The sequence below is a fragment of the Mustela nivalis genome (assembly GCF_964662115.1).
Source record: "Mustela nivalis genome assembly, chromosome: 18".
NCBI classification, from domain to species: Eukaryota; Metazoa; Chordata; class Mammalia; order Carnivora; family Mustelidae; genus Mustela; species Mustela nivalis.
The window spans coordinates 17,118,744-17,144,590 of NC_139037.1; the positions used below are offsets into that span (position 1 = coordinate 17,118,744).

At 51.4% G+C, this 25,847-nt stretch overlaps 2 protein-coding genes and 1 long non-coding RNA gene across 17 annotated transcripts in view; 1 reads left to right on the plus strand and 2 right to left on the minus strand.

Moving 5' to 3' along the window:
• Positions 1–7,063, plus strand: part of SMPD3 (sphingomyelin phosphodiesterase 3) — an 81,277-nt gene extending 74,214 nt beyond the window's left edge. For all 11 annotated transcript variants that reach the window (XM_082711705.1, XM_082711702.1, XM_082711704.1 and 8 more), the window contains 4 exons: positions 1,297–1,386; positions 1,664–1,727; positions 3,619–3,781; positions 4,048–7,063. In XM_082711705.1, coding sequence (XP_082567831.1) covers positions 1,297–1,386; positions 1,664–1,727; positions 3,619–3,781; positions 4,048–4,149 — 419 coding nt within the window. In that variant the 3' untranslated portion in view covers positions 4,150–7,063. The remainder of the gene's footprint in view (positions 1–1,296; positions 1,387–1,663; positions 1,728–3,618; positions 3,782–4,047) is intronic.
• On the minus strand, positions 2,268–4,110 carry LOC309853581. 2 transcript variants are annotated; one of them, XR_014305813.1, is made up of 3 exons: positions 4,014–4,110; positions 2,954–3,064; positions 2,268–2,733 (listed from the first exon to the last, which is right to left on the minus strand). It is a non-coding gene; the product is annotated as an uncharacterized lncRNA (long non-coding RNA). The 2 variants fall into 2 exon arrangements; XR_014305814.1 differs by lacking the exon at positions 4,014–4,110 and having other exon boundaries at positions 2,954–3,611.
• Positions 7,064–7,982: 919 nt separating the features above from the next.
• PRMT7 (protein arginine methyltransferase 7) overlaps positions 7,983–25,847 on the minus strand; it is a 48,955-nt gene continuing 31,090 nt past the window's right edge. For 2 of the 4 annotated variants that reach the window (XM_082711693.1, XM_082711696.1), the window contains exons 8-18: positions 25,653–25,833; positions 19,342–19,469; positions 18,774–18,909; positions 17,198–17,281; positions 16,559–16,606; positions 15,829–15,918; positions 11,301–11,462; positions 10,141–10,215; positions 9,209–9,369; positions 8,416–8,512; positions 7,983–8,207 (exon numbers count right to left, since the gene is read on the minus strand). In XM_082711693.1, coding sequence (XP_082567819.1) covers positions 8,031–8,207; positions 8,416–8,512; positions 9,209–9,369; positions 10,141–10,215; positions 11,301–11,462; positions 15,829–15,918; positions 16,559–16,606; positions 17,198–17,281; positions 18,774–18,909; positions 19,342–19,469; positions 25,653–25,833 — 1,339 coding nt within the window. In that variant the 3' untranslated portion in view covers positions 7,983–8,030. The remainder of the gene's footprint in view (positions 8,208–8,415; positions 8,513–9,208; positions 9,370–10,140; positions 10,216–11,300; positions 11,463–15,828; positions 15,919–16,558; positions 16,607–17,197; positions 17,282–18,773; positions 18,910–19,341; positions 19,470–25,652; positions 25,834–25,847) is intronic. The other 2 variants (XM_082711694.1, XM_082711695.1) reach the window with 2 other exon arrangements.

The following is a 25,847-nucleotide window of genomic DNA, read 5'->3' on the forward strand; positions in this document are numbered from 1 at the left end:
CAGACTACGGGCGAGTCAGCTAACACTACCCACCAGGTCCTCAGTCATCTCTTGCTTTGCACCGGGCACGATTCTAACCTCTAACGGCTGTTTCATTTAAATCTCAGAACTACCCTGACGGTGAGCATGGTGTTGATCTACAAGGGTGGGAGAGGAAGCGGAGACCCAGACAGGCCCAGTAACTAGTCCAAGGTCACAGAGGCAGGAAGTGGTTGAACTGGGATTTGAACCCTGGTCATTATGCCTTTAACCACTAGGTTAAAAAACTAAAAACTAATCATGGGCAGTCTTTTAAAAAATTGACTTCAATAACTAATCTGGTGATCATGTGGATCTCAGGGACCTCCTGGGAGTTTGTGCAGCTCTGAGCTTCTCCCTGCCAGAGGAGCTGATGGGAGCAACACCAACTCCCACCCCACCCCCCGCCCACCCACTGGCTCCTGGGCTCCTTCCACACCAGCCCCAGCCCAGGAGAAACTACAGAGTTTCACCCCATGAGTGACATGGGGTCTGTGAGCTCAGGCTTAGCCCTCAGGGAAGGCAGGAGACCTGAAGGTCCCACCTGGAGCACCGTGCGGTGCCCTTACCTGGTGGCCGCTGTTTCTGTTGGTTCATGACCCAGAAATCGACCTCTGACAATGGTGAGTAGGGAGGACAGTGTCTGCCACGGAAGGCACAGCCCCCGATCCTAGCCCACGGTTCCCTCTAAGTCACGTGCCTGGTCACATGCCTGGGTCCAGCTTCAAAAGCCGGTGCTCCTGGGATCTTCCTGCATCAGGGAGGGAATGCAGCATACAAAGGAAGAGGCTGCCGGAGGGTTCCACCTGCTCAGGCCCCACATGGTACCTGTCTTTCCTCCCAGGCACTTTCTGGCTCCATGAGTTGGCCGGACAAACTGGAATCCAGGGCAGGTCACGTCTCTCTCCACCTCGTATGATCACTCCTCACTCAACCTGGGCACCCAGGTCCATGAGGGCAGGACCGCTGGCCAGGGCAGCATCAGCTGGCCCCCTACAGGGTTTGCCGCCACATCTGGGCACCACCTGGAGGGAGCCCAGGAGGAACAGAGACCACTGTTCTCAGAAGATAGCTCAACCTAGTGCTGGGGGTGGGGGGTGGAGGGGCATTCTCAAGGACACAGAAAACCAGTGACAAATGGACCACAGAGCACACCCAGTGGCAGTTAGCCAAGGGACTCAGTGCTATCTGGTCAGGGTGACTAGAAGCAGAGACAGGCAGCCCTCGAGGACAGACACCCTGTGCCCCACAGCACTGCCTCCCTCTCTCCCCGCACAGATGACAAGCTGGAGCAGCAGCATTCCCTGTTTACACACTACAAGGACCCCTGCCGCCTGGGGCCGGGAGAGGAGAAGTCCTGGGCCATCGGTGAGCTGGGGCTGGGCCAGAAGGTTGAGGGTGGGGGCACCAAGGGAGGACAGGGGGAGGGTACTGCCAAGGCCCGACTCTACACCAAGATTGGGCTCTCCACAGGCTTCTCAGGAAGACTTCAGGCCCTGCCCCCAAAACCCCACTGCAGGGGGCAGGGCCAGTCAACTGCCCAGGTGCAAAGCCCTCACTCAGGCCTCCTGTCCCGGGGAGGCAGCCCTCCTAGTGGCTGGCTGGGCCCTGCCTGCAGTGACCACTCTTGCCTCCTTGTTCCCAGGTACCATGCTGGACACAGACAACCTCTACGACGAGGAAGTGTGCACCCCTGACAATCTGCAGAAGTAAGCAGCAGTCGGCAGCCTTATGCCACGGTCATGCAGGGGAGGGTGGTTCCCAGGGCCGGGAAAAGCACTGAGCCCTGACTCTGGTGTGGGGAGCCGGTTGTGCCGGGCAGAGTGGAGCACACAGTTCCGTGGGAAGGAAGCCTGTGAGGGCCTCAGGGACTGAAGGTGGGGTGGGTGGAGACTCACGTGGGGTGGGAGTTGTGTGCCCACAAAGAAGCCTCCCACCAGGATGAGGGTCTCGAGGTGGCATTTCCTACATCAGCACCAGAGTCCAGGCTCACTTTGGAAGAGCTCAGCCTGCATCCTGTTGAGGCCCTTCCGGGAAGGGATCTCTCCAGGCAAGGGCAAGGGTTGCCACAACCCTGTGGAAGGCCTAGGGAGATGGCCTGTGTTGCAGGATCCTGGCAGCTGGTAGCCACCAATTAGGCAAATTAAAATATGAGGGGAGCTAATACAAATCAGTGTTCTCAAAGTAGAGACAGTTCCATCCCAGCCAAACTTCATACTTGAACCTGATGAGGCTTCCATAAAGAGACATTTGAGAGGCCAGCAGCAGAACCAATTTATAACTCACAGCCTCAGACTGCACAGTCAGGGCGGTGGCTCCTCACAGCTAATTTGAGCCAATTAATTAGATTACAGACTAAATTTGAAACATCATCCTATGCTGAGAAAATTATCTTTTTATGAGCTGATGATTAAAAAATGACTATCAGTAACTCTTAGATCACTGATGCTAGAATTAATTATCAAAGGCAAAGGACAGTAATAGATTATATTTCTGAGATGTAGTGATGTTCTGCATGTCATTAGTGTATTTTACTCAGGGCTGATAAAAACCTTGTAGAAACCCATGTTTGCTGGCTGTGCACGTCCAGGTGCCCCTTCCATGTGTCCAGGCATCAGCCGGCCCACAGGGCCTGTGCGGTGTCTGTCGGTGCCTGCCCTCTGCCAGTCTCCCGTGAAGGCTCTCCACAGCGGGGGCCTGGGCTCCAGAGAAAACCTGGCCGGAAGGGAACAGTAGACAGGAAGTCAGAAGGCCCGGATTCAGGGTGTTTACACCCGACCCAAGCACTTCATACACCCTGTAGACCCACACTTACGCACCAGTGTCAGTTTCTTTCCTCCAAGAAATGGGATGGCAGACACACCCCATGTTTTTTTTTCCCCCAAGTTTTAGTGATCTAAGTCATCTCAACACCCAATGTGGGGCCCAAACTCACCATCTCAGTATCAAGAGTCACAAGCTCTTCTATAGATGCCCCCCTACACAGTTCCTTTCTCAGGAACTGTGCCTGGTCCCCGAAACATCCTGGGGCCCACAGTGATCATCCCTGTGTCAGAAGAGAGCTCATGTGGCACGGCCACTCAGAGATAGACAGACCCAGGAGTCCAGTCCCAGAATAGGGCCTGGGTGATCTCCTGGCTCCCCCAGCGCCCTGCTGATCTGAAACAACAGTCCCAGGAGGTGTGGGGATTCTAGGAGAGACGAGTCCCTAAGGTTCCCTGCAAAAACCCTTTGCCGAAACAGGCCCCCCCACTGGCTCCAAGCAAAGCCCTGTTCTGCTCCTGTTTCCGTCTCGGCCCCAGGTTCTGGGCGATGCTGTGTCCAAACTTCAGCCACAGCCATGCCCAAAGTGGACACAGGACGTTCCCGGACGGACTCTGGAGCAGCACGGCTCAGCCAGGGATTCATAGGCTCACACTGAGTGTCCCTCCACCCAGGCCCCTTCTGGCTCCATGGGAAGACAGATCTTAAACACAGGGTTTGGTCTGACCTGCTTCTCACTTGGGGATGAGAACGTGGCTCTATACTCAGAATCTGGGGCCTGGGGAAGGGGGCAAAGGGGCTCACCTCACGTCCTGTGCCTTCTTGTGTGTCGAGCAGGGTCTTGGAGAGCGAGGAAGGCCGCAGGGAGTACCTGGCCTTCCCCACCAGCAAGAGCCCTGGGGCAGGCCAGAAGGGACGCAAGGACCTGCTGAAGGGCAATGGCAGGCGCATCGACTACATGCTGTACGCGGAAGAGGGGCTGTGCCCGGACTGGAAGGCCGTGAGTCGGGGGCAGGCTGGGCAGCCAGGCCACGCCTGTAGATAGGGGACCCTTGCCCTGCACCCCTCAACAGCACAGAGCTCTCCTCTGAAAACCAGACTCGTCAGTCCCAAAGACCCTGGGGCTCCATGTAAGGCTCCCACCCCTCAGTCTCCACGAAGATCCTGGCCAGTTCCAGCCCCTACCCCGCAGCCCCACTCCTGCCCTCTGGGCCCCTCCTTTGTAGACTAACCTCTGGATCTAAAAGGAATGCTTTTCCCCAACAGGAGGTGGAAGAATTCAGTTTTATCACCCAGCTGTCCGGCCTGACTGACCACCTTCCAGTGGCCATGCGGCTGATGGTGTCTGCAGGGGAGGAGGAGGCATAGACCAGCCACGTCATTCCGAGCAGCAGGGCCTCTGCCAGCCCTTTGAGCCGCAGCACCTCTCTGGCCGTGTCCCCTCCAGCCAGCACCCCTGGTGCTGGGGGAGGAGGGCAGGGACCCGGGGGTAGCCTCAGTCTGTCCCAGGTGAGCTGGAACCAGCGCCGCCCTGCACCTCTGGGCACTGACTGTGGACAGAGTCAGGCCGGCCTTGGGAGCCGCAGCTGCCCAACAGTGCCATTCTTTCAAAACATGATTTTCTACAAATCTACAGCACAACCTAGTTTGTAACCCGGGAGTTAGTATGAGAACCGGGTTTCTGTACTCTTTGTATCTCTTCTCAAGCTTCGTCCAGGGTTCATTATTTTTGTCCGCTGCCATATCGTCTCGCATGCCTGCACCCTCGCATGCACACTGCCCGCATGTCACGTGCCACACCGTAGCCACACAGACCCCTAACTCGGGCCTCACCCAAGGCCGAACTCCAAACACAATCAGAACCAGCCAAAGAAGCATTCCTGGGCACAGGGCCGCCAGCGCCCGCCTCCAGCTTGGACGGCCAGCAAGCCGGGACCATGAGGATGTGTCCAGTTACCAGCAAGCCCCAGCTCTTCCCAGGGTCTTGCATTCAAGGGCGATTACATTTTAAAAAGAAAAACAGAAAAAGAAAACCACCCTTCACTTTAGAGGGTCTGCAAACCATGAGGGAGAACCCTGTTTGGGCTCCCCCTCCCAGCCAGCCAGGGCCCCAGAGGCTCCCCCAAGAGACTTCAAAGTGGGCAAAGGGAATCTGAGACAGTATCACTCTTTCACAGGGAAGAGGGGAACTCATGCTATAAAAGGGTGGGGGTGGGGGCTTCAGGTATTCCAAATGATCAATTTATGGCTTCTCTTCTGTCAAAACCAACCACAACCTTCTTCTGCCTGATCCCATTTCCCTTCTGGACACCTCTCTGGTTTGGGACCAAGCTTTCCCTGGCTGAGCTCAGGAACTGTCTGCCTGCCTCTGGAGTGAGGCTGAAGCTCTGTCCTCCCAGGCCCATCCTGAAAGGTGACCCAGGGGCCCTAGATGAAGAGGCAGAAAGCCCAGGTGCAGACTGGCCTGTCCCCTCCCCCTCACCAGTATGGAGGCTGGGGGTGAAGGCCAAGGGCCACTGCTTGCCTGGGGCAGCACATGGTACTGGTTAGCATCTAGGCCCACAGATGCTCCCTCTGCCACCACGGGACCAGGGCCAACCCTGGGTACCCGGGCAGGACATGGCAGAGCACGCAAGGGAGGTCCGCAGCTCCCCACTCCACAGCAGCCCCACCTCTGCCCACCTGCCTTTTAAAACACACCCGGGATTGTTCCCCACAGTCAAGCAAGGGAGGGAGGGGTCTGATTCCCAGTGCAAGGACCCTCCAACTCGGAAGACTGTTCTTGTCAACCCCCACTGATCTCCCCTCCTTGAAGCACCCTGACCTTGTGCCCACTTGGCTCAGAGCCGGATCTGCCCAGCGAGGCTGGGGAGTGCACCAGGACCCTTCAAATACTAGAAGCCTCCTGGCGCCAGTGTGCGGACGCTGTGCCTTGTCACCCACTTGAGCTGCAAGAGGGACCCAGATTGGGGTTGGGGGGGTGAGCAGACAACCACCCAGAGGCAGGCCCTGTGCTGGAGGAAGACACTTCAGAGAACCACACACATGGGGGCACTGGTTTGTCCCGGGCAGTGTCTGGGCTGAGGGCCTCGCTGCAAGGAGCATTCATTCCCTAAGCCCCCAGCCCCACCTCGAGTGCAGAGCCAGGAGGGCCTGCTCACCGCGGAGTGCAGTCCCGCCAGGCTCTCTCCCTCCGAGAGCCTGGCCTCCACAGTCCTGGGCAAGGCTCTGTGGGGTCACAGGGGACCCTACTCCTAGGAGCAGCCAAGAAGCTCTGCTCACACAGGCAGGGTCCAACTGAACATGCTCAACGCCTGGTTGGCTGGGACTGAGCCATGGCCTCCAGGCCTCGAGTCAGCTATGTCCAGGAGAACAGGAGAGACAGAAGCCAGGGTTCCTGAAGCAGAGAAACACCAGCCCCGCCTCCAGCCCTCCGAGGAGCCACTTCCCACCCAGGGCAGCTCTACGAGAGCGCCGCGGCATAGGGGCACCTGCTTCTCTCCCTCCTCACAGGACGGCCTTAGGCAAGTCATACCTCCCTGTGCCTCGGTCATTTCCTGCCCTAATGAGGTCGCCTCTGCCCAACCTGGCCCCGGCATCTGGAGCCAGGCCAGCCTGCATCCCACGCCCCCTCGCGCTTCCCTCTGGCGCAGCCTCATTGCTGAGGCCACCACTGCCGACCATACGTTTCATCACGGCTGTGGGATCCTAGGACCATGCACAAGCCAGACTTTTCCAGTGTGATTTTTTTTTAAAAAAAGAAAGAAAACACTACCAGGATCTCAGATTCTGTGGCATCTAGGCCTAGGAGGGGTGGACATGGGGGTCATCCAAATCCCCACCCACGGCCCCACGCCTGCCCCAGGCCCGGCCTCCTCCACAGAAGCCAGGAGGCAGGGGTCAGCTTCGGAAGGAAACGGTCATTTCCATTTGTCCAAACCACCTTGAGTTTTAAGTATGAATATTAACCTTGATGCTTTTTAACTATTGTATTAACTTGCTGAGATTTAGAAATACTGTTTTAAAAAAAGAAAAAAAAACAATTTTTTAATTTCTGTATTTTTTTCTGTATTGTATCCTCATGGGACATTAGGGGTTTTATATGGTAAGCACACCTAAGGTTTTGGTAAAAATATTATCAAATATATATCCAGACGATTCTTCCCTAGAAGAAAAACAATCTTTACACCTGATAAAATATTTTGAAAAGAGAGGTGTTTTTTCCCTTTATTGGTGCTGAACGGAAGGATAGATAATAAGAAAATAAAACTGTGAGGCTCAAGGCTGGTGTTCTCTTATTTGAGTGACAAGCTGGGGCCAGGCTATGGGGGGCCCACCTTTCCTGCCTCCGCCTCCTGCTTGGGAACAGGCTAAGTCTGCCCCGAACTGCCAGAAAACCAGGCCACCTGGGTTCCTACTATCTCCTGTTCCATCTGGAGTGGGAATAAAGAATGAAGGGCATCTCGAGTTGGGAAGAAGCAAGGCTGGAACCGCCTCAGGACACTGGTCTTCCGCGGCAAAGCAAGGGGGCCAGGCTGGGGTGGGGTGGCTATACGGTACCTATGAGCCCAGGCCTAGTAGTTGGCAGGAGGTCCTTCTGCCAGAATGGGGGCACACAGGAAAACGCTTTACCTCCTGGCTCCTCCTCCTGATGGCTGGTTTCCCAGGTCTGCATCTCAGGAAATGCTTTGAGACCACCTCTTCCCTATCCTCTGAGCAGCAGTCGGATGTCCAGGTGTCAAGTCCCCGTCACCTGCTGATGCTGTGTATTGAGGCCAGATGCTTACGGGTGTATCCGGGTAACGTTACCCAACACATAAGGACAGCCCTGCCATGCTCTTTCAGGACCAGGGCCTAGCCACAAGTCAGCAGCTCTGCCTCTAAAAGCCACTCCTAGGCCAGGCCTCTCCCACAGGGGCAGCCCAACCACCCACGCTCTTCACAGCTGAGAGCACACAGCCACCCAGCCCACTCCCAGCACAGCACAGGGACACTGCCAAGTGAGAGCTTCTGGAGTGCTTCAGACCTACAGCACGGAGGGCTCCCTGGCCCCTCCTCAGCTCCAAATTCAGTCAGCAGATGTGCTGCCTGTCACACCCAAAGCAAGGAACTGGCGGTGCAAAAATGCAAAAAAGGAAGAGGGCTCCTCTCAGAGCCCAGAGATTTAACTGGGCCCTGAAAAGAGAGGGGCCTTCACACCATTCAGAGCCCAGAGCCCTCGGGCCACTTTATTTCTCAACAAGTGAGGGTCAGCACCCGTCCTCCAGGGTGTCTGAGAGCGTGAAATCCATGCTGATGTCTCCAGTGTGGGGGTGGAACTCCACGGTATAGCTGACGGTCCGAGGGCCGCCTTGTGGGACCCGGCAGTCCGGGCTGGTGAAGAAGTACACAGCTTGCTTGCAGTGAGGGTTCCAGCAACAGTCCCCCTGTAGAAGCAACAAGAAGATAGTGAGGGCTCCTGGCACCGGAGCCCCCTCCTGGTCAGCCTCCAGCCCAGGGCCACTCGCCACGAGAAGCTGCTGCTCGGGCCCAGGGCACGGAGGAGTCGCGATCTGGCTGCCTATGCGAGGGATACCCAGAGGAGCACCAGCTCGCAGGCTTGGCCTGCTCTGGGACTCAGGTACACAGCACTACCTTGTCGTCTGGAGGCTTCAGGAGGCCGGTGCTGACAGTGCTGTCCGGGGTCAGGTGGTATTCCATCCACAGGACGGCCCCGTGGCTCCTCCCAGGCCTGGGGGTAGGGGGATGTTGGGCCACAGAGAAACAGCCATGCAAAAGACGGGCAAGCATAGCTACAGCTTCCCTCTGCCTTCCAGAAACCACTGGTCTTTCCTTCCTGCCCAATCAGGAAGGCTACTTAGCTAAAGGCTACTTAGTGAAAATACTGAGCAAAAAGAACCACAACCAAAGCCCCACTTGCTCCCTGTACCCTGTCCAAGCACTCAGAGGAACCATGGGGCCAGAGTGTTTCCTCAGGGAAGCAGCAGCTCCTCCCTGTGAAGGGCGCTGGAGCTGGATGGCCCAACCGTGCCTCACAATGAGCAGCCCTTACCAATTCCTAAGCCGCTTTAGTTCCCAACAGAGTTCCGGAAAAATGGCCCAATGAGTAACCATAGCAACCAAAAAATCACATTTCTCTAAAGCTCTGATCCTCATGCCGCTGAGCTCAACAGGCACTGCAGATGTGGGGGGATGTGCAAAGCCCACTCTGGCTCTCCCTCTCCACCTGCACACACCCAGGGGCTGTGGGGACCCGCCACAGACTCAGGGCCACTTCGGACCAGGAAGGGCAAGGCCCAGATAAGGCGGCCATCCTACCCACGTGAAAGCCACGGAAGTAAGTGCTTAGCCACCAGAGCAGTAACTAGACTAAAAGCAGGCCCCACCCTCTCTTCCCCACCTGCTGCACCCTGGAACCTGTTCTCACCTCCTCAGCTCGATGGAGCCCTCAGCACGGACCGGGTGTGGGGGGACTGGGTGCCGAAAATCAAAGGTCAGGATCTGCTGGGGCTCGGACAAGCAGCGGCATGGGTACTCCCACAGCGGGTGGGGCTCGGCCTCCTTGCTCTCCCTGAAGTCCAGGGCACGCTGAGAAGGTTAAGGGGAGGTGAGGGTGTGCAGAAACAAAGAGCCAACAGCCTAGGGATGAGGGGCTCATGTCCAGTCTCCAAGGTCTAGGCCCGTGGTCCTTCACCTCCTTGGCCCAGGTCCCTCAGAATAACTGCCGCAGTCGCCTGGGACAGTGTGTCCTCACAGAAAGACCACAGGCAACTGGAGCAGACCAGCTACCTTCTCCCTCCCCACTACTGCACTCAAGTGTCTCTGCAGCAAGCCGCTTCACCTAAGCCTCATCATCTGCCTTTTAAGATGGGATGACTCGGCCAGTCTCCTCAGCTACTCTGAGAGCCAAATGTCTGCAGTGGTCAAAACAAAATAAAAACAAAACAACATCTGGCACTTGGACATGTGCCCATTCAGTGACCTTTCCTGAGCACTACAGCTGCCAGGTCATCCCTACATGAGGCTCCCAGTCCAGGGGCTCGAGACAGGAGTCACAGTGCCTAGGGACACTAGCCTTCAGCTAAGAACGGGGCCAGGCAGGAACGCTGCCCCGCAGGTGATCTCTGGGCTGCCGCCTGAAGGTCACATACGAGCTGGTAGCAAGGAGAGTGTGTAAAGCCAAGCAGGGTGCAGCCCAAGGGGCAGGGGTAATGGGTGGGGTATGAAACGGGGCCAGACTCAGGAGCCACAGGCCCACTTGCACTGTGTAAAGGAAGGCCAAGTGCGAGGGACAGGACGCCGTGGCCACGTGGAGCGGGTGGATAGAACACTGTAGGGAGGAAGTGGGGCCCCACCAACCTTAATCATATCATCCATGATGTGCACATCAAAGCCTTCACAGTTACCACAGGGACTCCGGATCCGCCACAGGTCCTATAAGGAAGCCACAGCCCTTGGTGACACTCAGCTGGAGACGGTTATCACAGGTTCCGTAGGATAGCACACCAGCTCCTGCACCCACCCACAGGCACGCAAGCGTCATGACAAGAAGAGGAAGTGTCAGTGAAATCAGGCTGGGGGTGGCCCGGCCCCAACCCTGAGGCACACCATGTTCCCCCACGCTTGGAAGAGAGCCCCAGGTTGACAGGGCTGAGAGATGATCAAGGATCCAGGATGGTCGCTCAAATCTGCCAAGTCTCACATGACCCCCAAGTCCTCTCCCAAAGGTGGACAATCGGCCAGAGCCACTGGGATGGGGTTTCTTTGGGAAGAAGTCTGTAAACTAGTTCCTGAGACTCTGCATCTATGATCAGGGCACGAGGACAATGGGAAGGAGGGGACCAGAAGTGCACAAAGGCCCACCAATTCTTCGTCCCATTCCCATAGTCCCTCCTGGGCCTCAAAAGCCAGAACTCCCATGGAAATCTCATCAGGTAAATAAACAACAGGGAAGAAATGCCCAGAAAATAAGCCACAGAGCCATTGAGCTGCCAACAGATGAAGCTGCTCTTATCAAAGAAATATCAAAGAAGGTTCACTCTACTTCTAAGGTTGAAAGCATTTCAAAATCCTTTTAAGAAGAAATGTCTTTCCCAAAACGACTTTGTGACTGGTTCTGCTTTGATGAGAAAATTAAAATGAAGCTTTTCAATTTTTTCTTGCATAAAGAAGCTGACTTTACATCTCAAAATGCTTTTAACAACTGGAGCGTCAGCTCTTAGTAAGAGCAGAGCGAGCCGAACAGCATGTCTTCTCAAACTCTTCACTTATGCTTTTTAATTATTCTGATAAGGGATAATTGTAAAATGACAACACACAGCCATTTCCATTTCATATGTCAAATTACTGCATTTGTACAAAGGCAAGCCTTTTCCATACAACCCTGCAGTGTGCGGACACAGAAAAGCAGAGCCTCCTATCGTTAGGATTCACACTGTTCCACCTGCACCCAAGGTCTCTGCAAGAAAACCAGGACCGCCACCTCCCACCCCTTCTGCAACAACTTCTGGGTGGCCTACCCTGAACTCCACAACCACAGCGTGCAGCGAGGCGGCCTGGGGCAGCACCACGGCACCAGGTCCCAGATGCCGGTCCACGGCGGTCCGCACATACCAGAAATAGAGGTTGTGCCACGGCAGCAGGCTGGTGGTGAAGAACGGCTCCCCTACGAGGAGAGAGACCTGGCAACCAGAGCAAGAAACAGGACCGAGGCGTCAGAATGAGCTAGCTAAAGAGTGAAGGCAGGTTACAAGTGTCATGGGAAACATGGAAATAAAAAGGCACTCATTCACTCACTCGGGCAACCAGTGAGCACGCCGGGTCTGCACCTGCCCTGAAGGACACAAAGATGAGAAGCACACCTGAGCCCTGCCCTCAGGAGCACAGATGGGTAACGGGAACAGACAGAGCTGGGGCCATCCTTGTACAGCGTGGTAAGCTGCTGACAGGCAGAGGCGAGGAAGGAGAATGTGGAGGGACCCCAGAAGGAACAGCATCAGAAGGGCTGAATGGCATCCTGTTAGTAGGTCCCCACTCACAGCTCATCAGTGCTCCTCCGTCAGGCTTCTTTGCTAGGTTCTGAGCACCACAGAAGTGGGGACGTCGGCAGCACAGTACCCCAGCACCCTACAAAGTGCCTGGACCTGAGCAAATGGTCAGTAAATGTTTGCCAAATTAATCAACAAACATATGACTAGGAGTCAGAAAAGCACAAGACCAGGGATGCTAGCAGAAGGATACAGGGGCAAAAGCACAGATGTGACAGCAAGGCCCTTCAGGAGCTTGTTACACGAGCAAACACAGTAGGATCAGCAAAGGGTGAGGCCAGAGAAATGGAGAGGAGCCGGGTAGTCCAAAGGCAGATGATGACAGGTCAAGGGCACTGGACTCTTTCCTGGAGATAAGAGATCTCTAAATGCCTTCCTCAGGGGTTCAAAATGAGAAGAGATGTATTCTGTTCTAAGATTTTATTTATTTGAAAGAGTGAGTGAGATAGAGAGCACGGGACAGGGATGGGTCAGAGGGAGAAGCAGACTCCCCATCAAGTTGCTCAACCAACTGAGCCACCCAGGTGCCCAAGAAGAAATGTGTTTTAGAAAGAGCCCTCTGAATGAAGCATGTAGAGACACCACCCACGGGAAGCATGGGCACAGGAGAGGACTTGGTTGAGTACTGCAATGGTCCAAGGAAGGAGCAGAGAGTGTACAGAAGAAGGACTGGGAGATGTGGCAGATGCTGAGGAGACAGGGCACCCAGGGGGTGGCCCAAGCAGATGGGCATCAAGGGAGGGGCCAGTCTAAGATGACACCTGGGTGTCCAGCTGAGGTAAGGAAGATGCAGAAGGAAACACCGAAGACAGAAAAGAGTTGGCCCTACTACATTGGAACAAGGCAAGAAAGCCTGGTCTCACCCCTGCTAGTCACTACTCTACTGACCTGGAGGCTAGCGGGTGTGCCATTATCAGTGGCTTACAGAACCGGAGTATTTTTAATTTTTTTTTTAATTTTTAAAGATTTTATTTATTTATTTGACAGACAGAGATCACAAGTAGGCAGAGAAGCAGACAGAGAGAGGGGAGAAAGCAGGCTCCCCGCGGAGCAGGGAGCCCGATGAGGGTCTCGACCCCAGGACTCTGGGATTATGACCTGAGCTGAAGGCAGAGCCAAGTACAACTTGGACTGAGTATTCAGACAGTCACATGCATAGCAGCTGAAAAGCAGAAACAAGCCAAGTGTCCATCAACTGCTGAACAGATAAACAAAATGTGGTCTCTCCAATGCAATGGAATATTCTTCAGCAGTAAGAAGAAATGGAGTACTCATTTATGCTACAACATGGATGAACCTTGAAAGAAGCTAACCACAAACAGACTACACATTTCATATGATTCCATTTTTATGCAGTGTCCAGAATCTAAAAATCTCTGGACAAAAAGCAGATTGGGGGCTGCCAACAGGCTGGGAGGACTGGGGGCAAACGCGAAGTGACTGCTAATGGGCACAAGGTTTCTTTTTAGGTGATGAAAATGTTCTAAAACAAATTGTAGTGATGATTGTATGACCTTATAATGCACTAAATCACTGAATTTCACACTTCAAGTGCGTGAATTCTATGGTATGTAAATTATATCTCAAAAACATTCTTCCTTTAAAAAAAAAAAAGCATGGGGGAAAAAATGGGCAAAAGAATAACTATGTTGCCAAATTAGACATAGGACAGCTAATGAGCATATGCAAAGGTGTTCAAGTTCAACATTAGTCATTAGGCAAATACAAATCAAAATTATGAGACATTACTACAAACCTAAAATGACCATAATAAAAATGACAGACAGTACGAAGTGCCAATAAAGATAGAGAAAAATTGAAACTTTCATACATGTTACTAGTGGGGATGCTTTGGCCAACAGTGTAGTGGTATCTTAAAGAGTTAAATGAAGGGGTGCTTTGTGGCTCAGTCACTAAGCGTCTGCTGCCTTCGGCTCAGGTCATGATCTCAGGGACCTGGGATGGTCTGCCTTCGCTCAGGTCATGGGATCAGGCCTCCCATCAGGCTCCCTGCTCAGCAGGGAGCCTGCTTCCTCCTCTCCCACTCCTCATGCTTGGGCTCCCTCTGTCACTGTCTCTCCCTCTAATAAATTATATCTTAAAAAAAAAAAAGAAAAAGGAAAAAAAGTATAAAAAAAACCCACACAATTCAGTGATTCCAAGCCTCTGCATCTCAGAGAATTAAAAACATATATCCTCACAAAGACATCTGTCCATGCTCACAGCAGCTATGGCAGCACCTGGCTGCCTCAGCCCGAAGGGGACAGAACTCTTGATCTCAGGGTCATGATTCTGAGCACCATGTTGAGCACAGAGATTATATGGACAAATAAAACTTCTAAACAAATTTAAATTTAAAAACCTAGCTGCATCAGTTCCCTCCTAAAACTGAAAAAAAAAGAAAGAAAAGAGTTCACAGCAGGGCGCCTGGGTGGTGGTTAAACCGCTGCCTTGGGCTCAGGTCATGATCTCAGGGTCCTGGGATTGAGCCCCACTTCTTTGCTCAGCAGGGAGTCTGCTTCCTCCTCTCTCTCTCTCTGCCTGCCTCTCTGCCTACTTGTGATCTCTCTGTCAAATAAATAAAATCTTTAAAAAAAAAAAAAAGTTCACAGCAGCATTATTTTAAAGGCCAAAAGTTGGTTTTGAAACAATCCAAACACCCACCAAGAGGTGAGCGAAGAAACAATATGCGCTCCGCATACTACTCAGCACTGAGAAGGAACAAAATGCCAGCATGTTCTACAAATGGACGAACCTCAAAGGCATGACCAGTGAAAGAAGCCCAACACTAAAGTTCACACATCGTTTTATTCCACTTATATAAAATGCCCAGAAAACACTATTTTATAGACAGAAACCAGATCAGTGCTTTCCTGGGTCAAGGGCTAGGTGACAGAAATGCTCTAAAACTGAAATATGCGATAGTTGTATAATTATACAAATTTACAAAAAAATCACTGAATTGCACACTTGAAATGGGTTAATTTTATGGCACATCAATTCTCAGCAAAGCTGTCAAAAAAAAAAAAGTTGGCAAAGAAAGATGATCGATTCCAGCTTGAAGGGCCTGCAGATATGTAAAGAAAGCTATCCAGTTGGTCCCTGGACATAAGAGATTTGCAGTCCCAGCTTTGGCGGCCAAAGATTCCCTTATGGGAAATGATCACCCAGAGAAGAGACACAGACAGACAGAAAAGACAGAAAAGACAAGGAGAAAGTACCAAGAAATACTGCTAAAAGGATTGAGTAAAGGAACAGAAACCCATGAGAAGCTGAGAAAGAGCAGCTAGAAAGATAAAAACCTGGAAAAAGCAGTCTCTCTCTCCTTCTTTAAAGATTTTATTTATTTGAGAGAGAGAAAGATAGAGCTCATGTGAGCAGGGGGAGGGGCAGAGGGAGAGAGAGAACCTTAAGGATTCTCCACGAGGGCAACTCGACCCCAGGACCCTGAGATCATGACCTGAGCCAAAATCAACAGTCAGATGCTCAACCGACTGAGCCACCCAGGTGCCCCTAAAAAAAGCAGTCTCTTATGGACCTAAAAAGAAATGTGTTAAGAAGGCCTCTGGGTCATGAGGGTCCAGGAGGCTGGTAAGAAGAAATGTGCGGGAAGACTGTGTTTGGTTTCTCAGGTCACTAAGGGGTGGGAGTAGTTTCAGAGGCACACTGGGTAGGGTGGGGTGGTCAGAAGACCAACTACCATGGGGGACAGATGATCAGAAGAGCAACGGCAGCCATGGCAGGAAGTAGGCAGAAAGGCGAACCAAAGCACGGGAGCAAGTGGAGCTGGAGCGCTGGGAAGGAGGACGGCAGAGAGGCCACAACACGCAGCTGCTCGTCTCAAGACAGCCACTGTGCCCTCCCTCAGAAGAGCAGAGATCAGCTAGAGTTGAGAGCGGCCAAGGCAGGGGTGGGAGCCCCCCTGCAGCCGCGAGAAGGGGGCGCTCAGATCAGCGCAGTGCTGCGCCCTCCATGCAAAGACAGAGCCATCGCCACTCACCTTTTCACCCTCCAAGTCTGCAGACGTTAACAACTCAGGCCGTTTCTCTATTATATGAACTTTATCTTCCACATGGTTAGCCTTGAAAATCTGAACAAGAAAAAAAATGAAAGTACTCTTTTTGTCCAGGAAAAACCAACCCCTCAGAGTTCCTGGTCTGTTCGCAGTTTTCTGGCCAAACAGTTCTAGAGGACCACTTTCATCTGCTTTGTGGAAATTCTCTCCTCCAGGGGCATCCAGTGCCCCAAGGATGAGATCACTAGCAAAATGTTGTAATAGCAAAACAAATTTCTCTTGCAGGCATGTAAGCAAGACCCAGCAACAGTCTTGTATTTCTGGGAGTTTCTTTCAGAGAAGAAGAAATCAAAGCCAATCATCTGGGGGAGAAATAACGGTCACAGGACCAACTAGTCAGGTCAGCTTGTGAGCAGTGACTCTCTGGGCACCGGGTGGCAAAACGAATCATAAGCTCAGCTGTATCACTGCAAAAGATTTTAGTTCTGTTAGTTTTATGTGAAGTGAGGAGAAAAGCCACAAAACACAAAGCAGAGTCTGGAGGTTTGCTACTATCCAGTGACAGCCCAGATTTCTGAGCCAGCTCTCAAGATGGAGGGGGTTCTCACTAGCTCCCTTAGTGCCAACACAGCATCAAAGCCATCAATCCCAGACGCAGGAAGGCAGGCCCCCACCCGGTCCCCTCATAATTTCAGTAACAACCATTATCACTTACTTTTTTCATCAGTCTGTGCGAAGCTGCTGAGCTCTCTATGGTAAATACCTAAAGAGAATACCATGCTCTTAGTTGTAGGAGATTGACTTGAGAGAAAAAGAAATTAAAGATCAAACATCAACAAGATCATTCCAAGGCAGAAGGTACCACCTAACCAAGTCCACCTGTGCTCATTACCCATGGGGACAGCATCCCCTTTTCTCCCCACAAAGACTTCATTTGAGAGAGAGAGTGTGTGTGTGCGAGAGGGGGGAGGAGGGTGAGACAGAGGGAGAGGGAGAAGCAGACACCCCACTGAGCAGGGAGGCTTGATCCCAGGACCCTGGGATCATGACCTGAGTGGAAGGTCATGAAGTGGAAGGCTTCACAGACTGAGCCACCCAGCCGCCCCTGCACCACTCCCCCTTGCCGCACTGGCCCTTACAAGGTGCAGACTCTGACAAGGAACTGCAGCTCTACAGGAACAGCTACAGCCTCACTCCTGCCTGCACACGGAGGCGATCAACCCCAAAGTCCCTGCATCCATGGCAGCTGTGCTCTGCAAAGAGCCTGAGTCACAGAACTATGTACCCAGACCACGTAACATTCAAACTCAAGAGCCGCCTTCGGAAAACCAGCAGAACGGTGCCTGTCCAGTACCTGCTCTGCCCCAAGGTGATGGGCCAGCAAGGACAGCAGACTGCCATCACTGACACAAAGGCACACGCTGTCCGGCTTCAGCACCTGCGGGAGAAGAACCACCTCAACACAGGTTTTCTTACAGTAGGTCAAGAAATTCTTGTTGGCGCACTAACAGAAATGCTTCCCTTCTTCTGACTCCACCAACTCACTCTGTGATCCTTCAATCCGATTCTACACCCTCAACACCCAGCTGGATCTTCTTGGGTCCCCACAGTCAGGCTTGCCAAGCAGCAGCAGCCCCCGCCCTCCAACGTACCCACCTCACCCACCTCTCCCCACCCAGACCTCACTGTCAGGAAAGACTCTCCACAAGCTGTCCTAAAAAGCCCAGCTGAAGACCTGCCCCACTTGGCTGGGGGCCACCTCCCAATCTCTTCCCTTTCTGGTCACAGCACAAATAGCTGTGGGTCCCTCAGGTGACTCGCCAAAGGCAGTGATTCCTTTACAGGTCGCAGAACCCTTGGAGAGAAACTTAAGACAGTTTGGATCCCCCTCCTGCAAAAATGCATCCATTTGCATATATGCACACATATTTTTGCATACAACTCCAAGAGGCCCAAGAGACTCCCCTCCAAAGCCTGTGTGTGGTCCTGGCCTAAGAGACCACAGCTACAGGCAGCAGGGAACAAATGTTTTTAGGCAGGAGAGTTATATAACCAGATCCATTCATTCATTCATTCATTCATACACACATACATACATATATATATATATATATATATATATATATATATGTGTGTGTGTGTGTGTGTGTATATATATTTTTAAAGATTGTATTTATTTGAGAGAGAGAGGATGAGTGGGAGAATGAGAGAGCGAGCCAGGGAGGGGGAGCCCTCAGAGGGAGAAGTTAGACTCCCTGCTCTGCAGGGAGCCCAATGTGGGATTCAGTCCTGGGACTCCAGGAACATGACCTGAGCTAAAGGTAGTCACTTAACCAACTAAGCCACCCAGGCGCCCCTAACCAGATATATATTTCAGAAAATTTTATTTGTTTTTATTTTTTATTATTATTATCTGAAGATTTTATTTATTTATTTGACAGAGAGAGAGCAAAAGAGGGAACACAAGCAGGGGGATAGGGAGAAACAGGCTTCCCGTAGAGCAGGGAGCCCGATGTGGGGCTTGATCCCAGGACCCCGAGATCATGACCTGAACCAAAGGCAGATGCTTATTAACTGAGCCACCCAGGCGCCCCTAGAAAATTTTAGAAAGGAGGCAGATGAAAGGAAGGATGGGGTTGCCGAATCCACTGGGATCACCCACAGCAACTGCTAGTGACAACAAAGGCAACATGTTTCGAGGGACAAAGGCAGAGACTGGGTAAGACTCCCAGGCAGAGGCTCTCATAGAAGAGTAGAGAACAAGCCTGGTAACATGCTCCCTGGCTCACCACCTGAGGGCCCACCCAGAAGCCACCAGAAGACCAGGAAGCACAGAAATCAAAACCAACCAACTGTAAGTAAACAATGAGCTGGAGCCCATGGTACCAACTCCCTCTTGCCTATAACCACCCAAGGGGCTGCACACTGACCGTTCTTAGGGCCTGGACGTATCGTTCAGTTCTGTCCTGATCATTGATCTCTCCAAACCGAGGCCGGGTCCAGAGCAGATGAGCTTGGCAGTCGCACACGGGGCGTGGTGGGGAGACTCTCCCATTCTTTTCGGGGCTAGGCCAGGAAATGAACAGACAGACACACATGATGAGCATGACCTGCTAGGCACTGGCAGGCATGAAGGCATGGCTCAGGGATCTGCCCGGTAAAGGTGGTGGGCACACCCCCAACCTCTAGAGGCCAAGAGCCGAGGAACGTGCAAAGGGGCATTAGAGGTTAGAAGACCCCCCAATTCAAGTCTTCTCATCTAGGTCTCTTCCAAATGGGGGCCCTACAACCAGGGCAGACTCTTCTGAGTACATGACAATAGGCGCTAACAGAGCCAGTCACAAAACTTTCACTCTTTATTTCTTACTCTCACTCTGTTCAGAGGCAAACTTGCCCACTCATGCCTCTACAGGGTTTATAAGGTGAACTTCCAGAAGTGCACAGAGTCGCTGGCCCAGAGCACACACCCCGGCCCTGCCCACAAGACACAGGGCATACCTGGTCTTCTGGAGGCTGTACCATACACAGTAGTCGTCGTGGTGGGCTAGCAGGAAGAGGCTTGAGCCTTGGACAACGGGCTCTTCTTGTGGCAGGAAGTACACACACTGCATCCAGTGGTCCCGCCACTGAAACAGGGAACAGAGAATCAACCGTCCCCAAGCTGCAGGAAGGGCAATGTTTCTAATCCAGAAGTCAAAATCCAAGCCCAAACCCACTTGCAGGGAGACCATGCTGTGGACTACAGATGCCTACTCTTGCCAAAGAGATAGAGAGGAGAATTCTCAAGAGAGTGGCTAATGGCCAGAAAGCTTGCTAGAGCGCTGCTGGCTTTAGAAGGAAGCAATGTGGTCTTCAAGAGGGGTTCAGGACAGGGGACTCCAGCCTCCACCCCATGTGTGTGCATGTGTACATATGCATGCCTTTACCTCATGTGTGTGTGTGTGTGTGTGTGTGTGTGTGTGTGTGTGTGTGTAGGCAATGAAGAAGGGAAGCAGAGAGGGAAGATGGGGGAAGAGACAAACATATAAATGTTAACAACTGGGAAATTTAAGTAAAGGGCATATCAGTATTTATTTTCATTTATTCTGTCGATTTAGAATTTTTCAAAATAAAAAGTTGGGAAAATAGTACAGAAGGGTCTTGTTCTGTTTATTCTTTTGAATTAAAATTTTTAGGGGAGCCTGGGTGGCTCACTTGGTAAGACTCCAACTCGCGATCTTGGGATCATGAGTTCAAGCCCTGTGCTGAGTTCCACACCTAGTACAGTGCATTTATTCAAAAAAATTAAAAAAATTAAAAAAAAATAAAATAATATGAAATAGTTTTTAAAGACCTGGAATCTAAATTTAGTATTACTCTAAATAACTTTAAGTTCTAAACAGTTTATGATGATCCAGAGTCAACTTTTAATAAGCTGCATTCATCCTTTTTGACACTACAAACCCTGTATACAGAATTCTTTGATAAGAAAAACCAAAGGAGACTGGAGAAGATTATGCTGAGTGAAGTAAGTCAAGCAGAGAGTCAACTGTCAGGTGGTTTCACTTACTTGTGAAGCATAAGGAGTAACACAGAGGACACTGGGTGAAGGAAAGGAGAAGGGACTAGGGAAAATTGGAGGGGGAGACAAACCATGAGAGACTGTGGACTCTGAGAAACAAACTGAGGGTTCTGGGGGTGGAGGTGGTTGGGCCTAGTGGTGGGTATTAAGGAGGACAGGTATTGCATGGAGCACTGGGCGTGGTGCATAAACAATGAATCTTGGAACACTGAAAAAGAAAAGTTTAAAAAAAAGGTAAAGAAAAACTAAAGGAAAAAAGCTATATTCACATGAACGCCCTTATTACAGATCCAGACTAGCAAAAACTGGCACCAACCCAAAGGTCCAGCGGCTCAGAAATGGCTCTACAAGTCCTTATACAGAATATGAGAAGGCACTGAAGATGGTAACTGCAGACTCCGTGCAGCATGAAAACAGAAACCAGCGCCACAATCTCCTGCATGTGGAAAGAGATCAAAAGGGAGCTCTCTGCAGTGACAGGACCCCGAGTGATTTTGGTCTCCTTTTTATTTTACACAAGGAGGGTTATTACTCTCATAATCTTTAATCCTCTTTTTATTTTTTTTAAAAGCCTGTTTTTAAAAAACAAAGAACCATCCTAAAAAGTGGATGCCTGGCTCAATTCTGATGAGATGAGTGTGTGTTCATTCTCTGTTACCAGCCGGAACTAAGAAAAACTTGGTCCCTGGGAGACTCCCAAAGCACTGTGGGCAGACGCAAAGAGAGCTGACACCAGCCCTACTTTTCAGGAACTTGCATTCTGCCTACCCAGATCTGAATTTAACCAAAAGGCAGGTGAATGACATTTCTAGGTGTCTAAAATGTCTATTTGAACATAACAGCTAAAAAATGACAGTGTAGGGGCGCCTGGGTGGCTCAGTGGATTGGGCCTCTGCCTTCGGCTCAGGTCATGATCCCAGGGTCCTGGGATAGAGCCCAGCATTGGGCTCTTTGCTCAGTGGGGGGCCTGCTTCTCTCTCTCTCTCTCTCTCTCTCTCTCTCTGACTCTGCCTACTTGTGATCTCTCTCTCTCTCTCTGTGCCAAATAAATAAATAAATAAAAATCTTAAAAAAAAAATGTCAGTGTAACTAAACACGATACTGAATAAGTAAATGCTAACAAGGAAAAAAAATTGATTTTCTAAAACCTGTTCTTTTCCTTACTAAGCAAACTGACCCAAAGACAAGAGAAGCCTTCCCCAACCCCTCCTGGATTATGGTTCCGAGTTCCCTGACCATCCTGTCCTCACACACCAGCCTCCCAGGTCCTAATGCTAAATTGAGGGCTGCTGACTGAACCCACTGGCCCTTGGCGTAGAATATATTTCAGACCAAGAGCAGTTCAGTGAAGTTATGAGGGAGATCCACTGCGGCTCTTCAAATTTCTAACAGTCCATTAAATCACTGCCGGTAAAGCGAGGACGCAAACCCCAGTCAGGAAATAAGCACCAACCACTGTGGCCTAGACCTGAGGCCCTGCTCCAAAAGGCTGGGTCGTGCCTCGGTCTCAGCTTGGGCACGTCTCGTATGAGGACTGAAGGAATAAGAAGATACACAGTAGTGATGAGGGAGAAGGCCAGCTGGAGACAAAACACAAGCTCACCCCGCAGCTGCCAGGAGTCTCCCTACTATCCTAGCGCTAACACTTTGCTAGAGAGAACACCCCTTTGCTAGAAGGGGAAACCTTAACACGGCAACTCCAGAACCTCTGGTATCTCGTAGGTGGGTCCTTTTTAGCATATTAAAGTTCTTTTGAACCGTCCCTTTTCCTTAACTTCCCCCAACTCCCAAGTATTTAATCACCACTCCTCAAGACTCTGGGGCAGCAGCTCTTTCTTCCCACCGATCTTGTCACCTTACTTTAATAAAACTACCTTTTTGCACCAAAGATGTCTCAAGAATTATTTCTTGGTCAGAGGTTCTGGACCTCACCCCAGTGAACCTCACCCTGTATTCCAAAACCACACAGGCAGCACTGTGAAAATGTGCAAATGAAAGTATTAGCATTTAACATTCTTATGTTAATTTTATATCCATCACATTCCTGGAGAGGAAGCAAGCAGCCCAGTGTCTATCTCAATTCCGTGGGTGAGTTCTGACCAGCCCCCTCCCGCCTCCAAACTCACGCTCAGCCTACAGACCAGGCTGTGCACAAAAAAGTTCATATACACTGCTTGGAGGCATGGCCACCGAGGGCCAGGCAGCCGAAGGGCAGAGGGGAGATGGGGGACCTCACAGGCCCAGGGGTGGGGAGGGTCATCTGCAATCCTGCAGCAGTCATGACCCTTTGGCCTAAGCGCTAACTCAGGGAGCAGAGGAGCAGCACAGGCCGTCCCCCGGTGTCACCCCATGTACACCCAGAACTAACAGGGCAGCAATGGAGATAAATCCAGTGCCCAGCATATGGTAACAACAGAATACAGACAGAATGGTGCGCAGAGCCTACGAGGTAGAGAAGGGCTGGTTTTCATGGAAATGGAGAAGTTGTAGGGTCTGGAGCCAAGGGCCAAGAAAGAATTCTTGAGACGCCTTTGGTGCGAAATGGTGTTTTTATGAAAGCATGCCAAAAGAAGCCGTGGGCAGAAAGAGCCGCACCAGGACCGTGCGAGGTGGCTGATTAGATACCTGGGAGTTGGGGAAGGTAAGGAAAAGGGAAGTTTCAAAAGGATTTTCATATCCTAAGAGGACTTCCAAGATACTGGAGACCTCAGCATTGTTAAGTTAAGGTTGTTGTTCCTCTAGTAAAGCATTAAGACAGCTGGGAGTCTCCTGCTGGACTTTGGGTTATTGATAAGAATGTTTTATTGATGAGAATGCTTTTTTCTTGTAAATCACTAAGACATTTCGTAAACTGAAGGAGACTCGGGTCCTCCATCTCTATCAGTTAATCATTTGTTTTTCCTTCCCTCGGCTTTAGGACAGCAGGAAGGCCTGAGGAATGTCACACAGAGCCCACCTGGGGCTGGGAGTGGGGGTTGCCTGGTGTCAGCTTGTGTTTTGTCCTGAGTTTGTCTTCGGGCCCCTCAAGGAAGGTTTGGCTTCTCAGCACTGAAGCCGCTTTCCCACTTCCCCCCTCTTTGAGTGTGTGTATAGAGGGTAGACAATACATGCACGTCAGAGAAAATTCAAAATATACAAAACGGTCATGGAGTGAAAAGTTAAGTTTCCTTTCCACCCCTCACCTCCAGCCCCCTTCCCAGAAGCGACCACTTTTACCAACTTCTATAAATGCTTCCAAAGATACTCTCGCACACACCCACCACACACGTAAAGTCATAAACACATATATTCTCATCTTAAATAACACAAACGCTGGCACGCCACACACTGTTCTGCACCTCTTATTTGTGTTTATTTAATGACTGTGATGAGGGAGCAGGAGGCTGGCTGAGGACAGAGCAAAAGCTGGAGCCTTGCACCCCCTCTCCACCTGCTCCCCTCCATATGTGTAGCATTCCTCAGGCACCCCTAACTGCCATAAAACGATAAACAGTTAACTTGCAGGGAACGCAATCCTGCAGAACAGGAATCTCCCTTGCTCTACAGATGTCCTAGAGACCTAAACAGGGAGGTTACCTTATCAATAGCACAAATTTCCAGAGGCAAATAAGTTTCGGTTCCTGAAGCCCTAATGTCTCCCTCCCACCATAAACTGGAGGAGACTGAGGTAGAAGGGAATGTAAATGATGGCAGGATCGTAATACCCTACCAAGAATCTCCCAATTATCTTGATGTTAGTGCCTGACCTAAAGACGACACTGATCAAGCCATAAGGGCAAGGCTTCCCCCCAGCACCTTGCAGGCTGTCCTTAACACGTGGGCCCTCACCTTCCCCCAACCGCAAGGTATATAACATGCCTACCCTCACAACCCGGGGCAGCAGCTCTCCCTGCCCACGGGTCCTGTACCCGTGCTTTAATAAACCACCATTTTGCACCAAAGATGTCTCAAGAATTCTTTCTTGGTCATCGGCTCCGAACCTCAGCCCACCGAACCTCACCTAGGTTCTAGAACTTCATCAACTGTCCTGGAGACTGTTCTCCAGCAGTGCTCAGGGACCTGCTTCACCCTCTAAATGGATGTAGGACAACAGACTTAGCCAGTCCCCTATTGCTAGCTTCTAGGGTGTTCTGGTCCTTTTTCATTAAGTCAGGGCTGTAGTGAGTATCCTGGCACACACGTCATTGTACGCCTATGCAACTTTACCCAGAGCCTAAACATCTAGAAGTGGTGTCCTTCCCACAGGGACAGACAGGGTCTCCCCACACTCCACAGAAGCTCTGACGTTCATGGGCCTGCCTTTCCCCACAGCACCTACCCAGAGCGCGTCACCAACCTTTCTGAACTTTAACACTAACAGGTGGAAAATAAAGGTCTAAATGCAGTTTACATCTGCACTGCTCGTACAAGTGAGGCTTAAGAGCTTTTCGTTTTGTGTTAAAACCATGCACTTCTTTTCTGTAGTTCACATCCTCTGCCCACTTTCTATTAAGCTACACAAGATTTTGAGGGCACAGAAAACGAGGCTGTAGACAGACCACAGTCCTCCATTCCAAGCTGAGCTGAGGCCCTGGGGTTCCATGGGGGCTGGGGGTGGGGGCTCTGAGCATCGCCATGTGAGTCAGCACACCCCTCTGCGGCCTCGTGTCTGCTGGTGCCGTGCATGAACTCAGCAGACTCCGAGGTCTGTTTTCTAGCTTACCATGGGTTCCCTTGCCTTTTTGCTGCTGCTGTTGTTTTAACTCTTCTCTGACTGGTACCTGGGTAGCTCAGTCAAGGGGCCAACTCTTGGCTTCGGCTCAGGCCATGATCTCAGGGCCATGGTAGGGGCAGGTGTGTGTGCGTGTGTGCGTGCGTGTGTGTTTCTGTCTGTCTCTCTCCTCCACACTCGGCGGGGAGCCTACCTCTCCCACTCCTTCTGCCTGCCACAGGCTGGGGGGGCGGTGTGTGTGTGTGTGTGTGTGTGTGTGTATCCCCACACTCAGCGTGGAGCCTGCTTCTCCCCCTCCCTCTGCCTGCCGCTCACCTGCTTGTGCCCTTGTGTGCACACGTGCGCACACACACTCTCACGCTCTCTCTCTCGTTCTGTCATATAAATAAATAAAATCTTAAAAAAAAAATCCTGACACAGTCCTCCTGTCTCTAAATTCCTGTGAATCTAAGGTTCAACATACTACTTTCCCAAAACCAAAAGCAGACAAGTTTCCTAATTTACATGAAAACATGCTCAACTCCTACCTCTTCTTACCTGGAGCTCCTCTGGGTCTGAGTGTGCCCAGAAGGGGGCCATGGTGCACTTGATCTTCCCCTCAGGGTCCATTTCAATGTCCCACCAGGAGAGAACCACCTGAGCTCGGCCCGATGCCAGAGGTTCAAACTGCCGGCTGTGGCAGGCCGCTGAGCTACTGACTTGCTTGCTAAAGTCCACACTGTGGAAGAATAT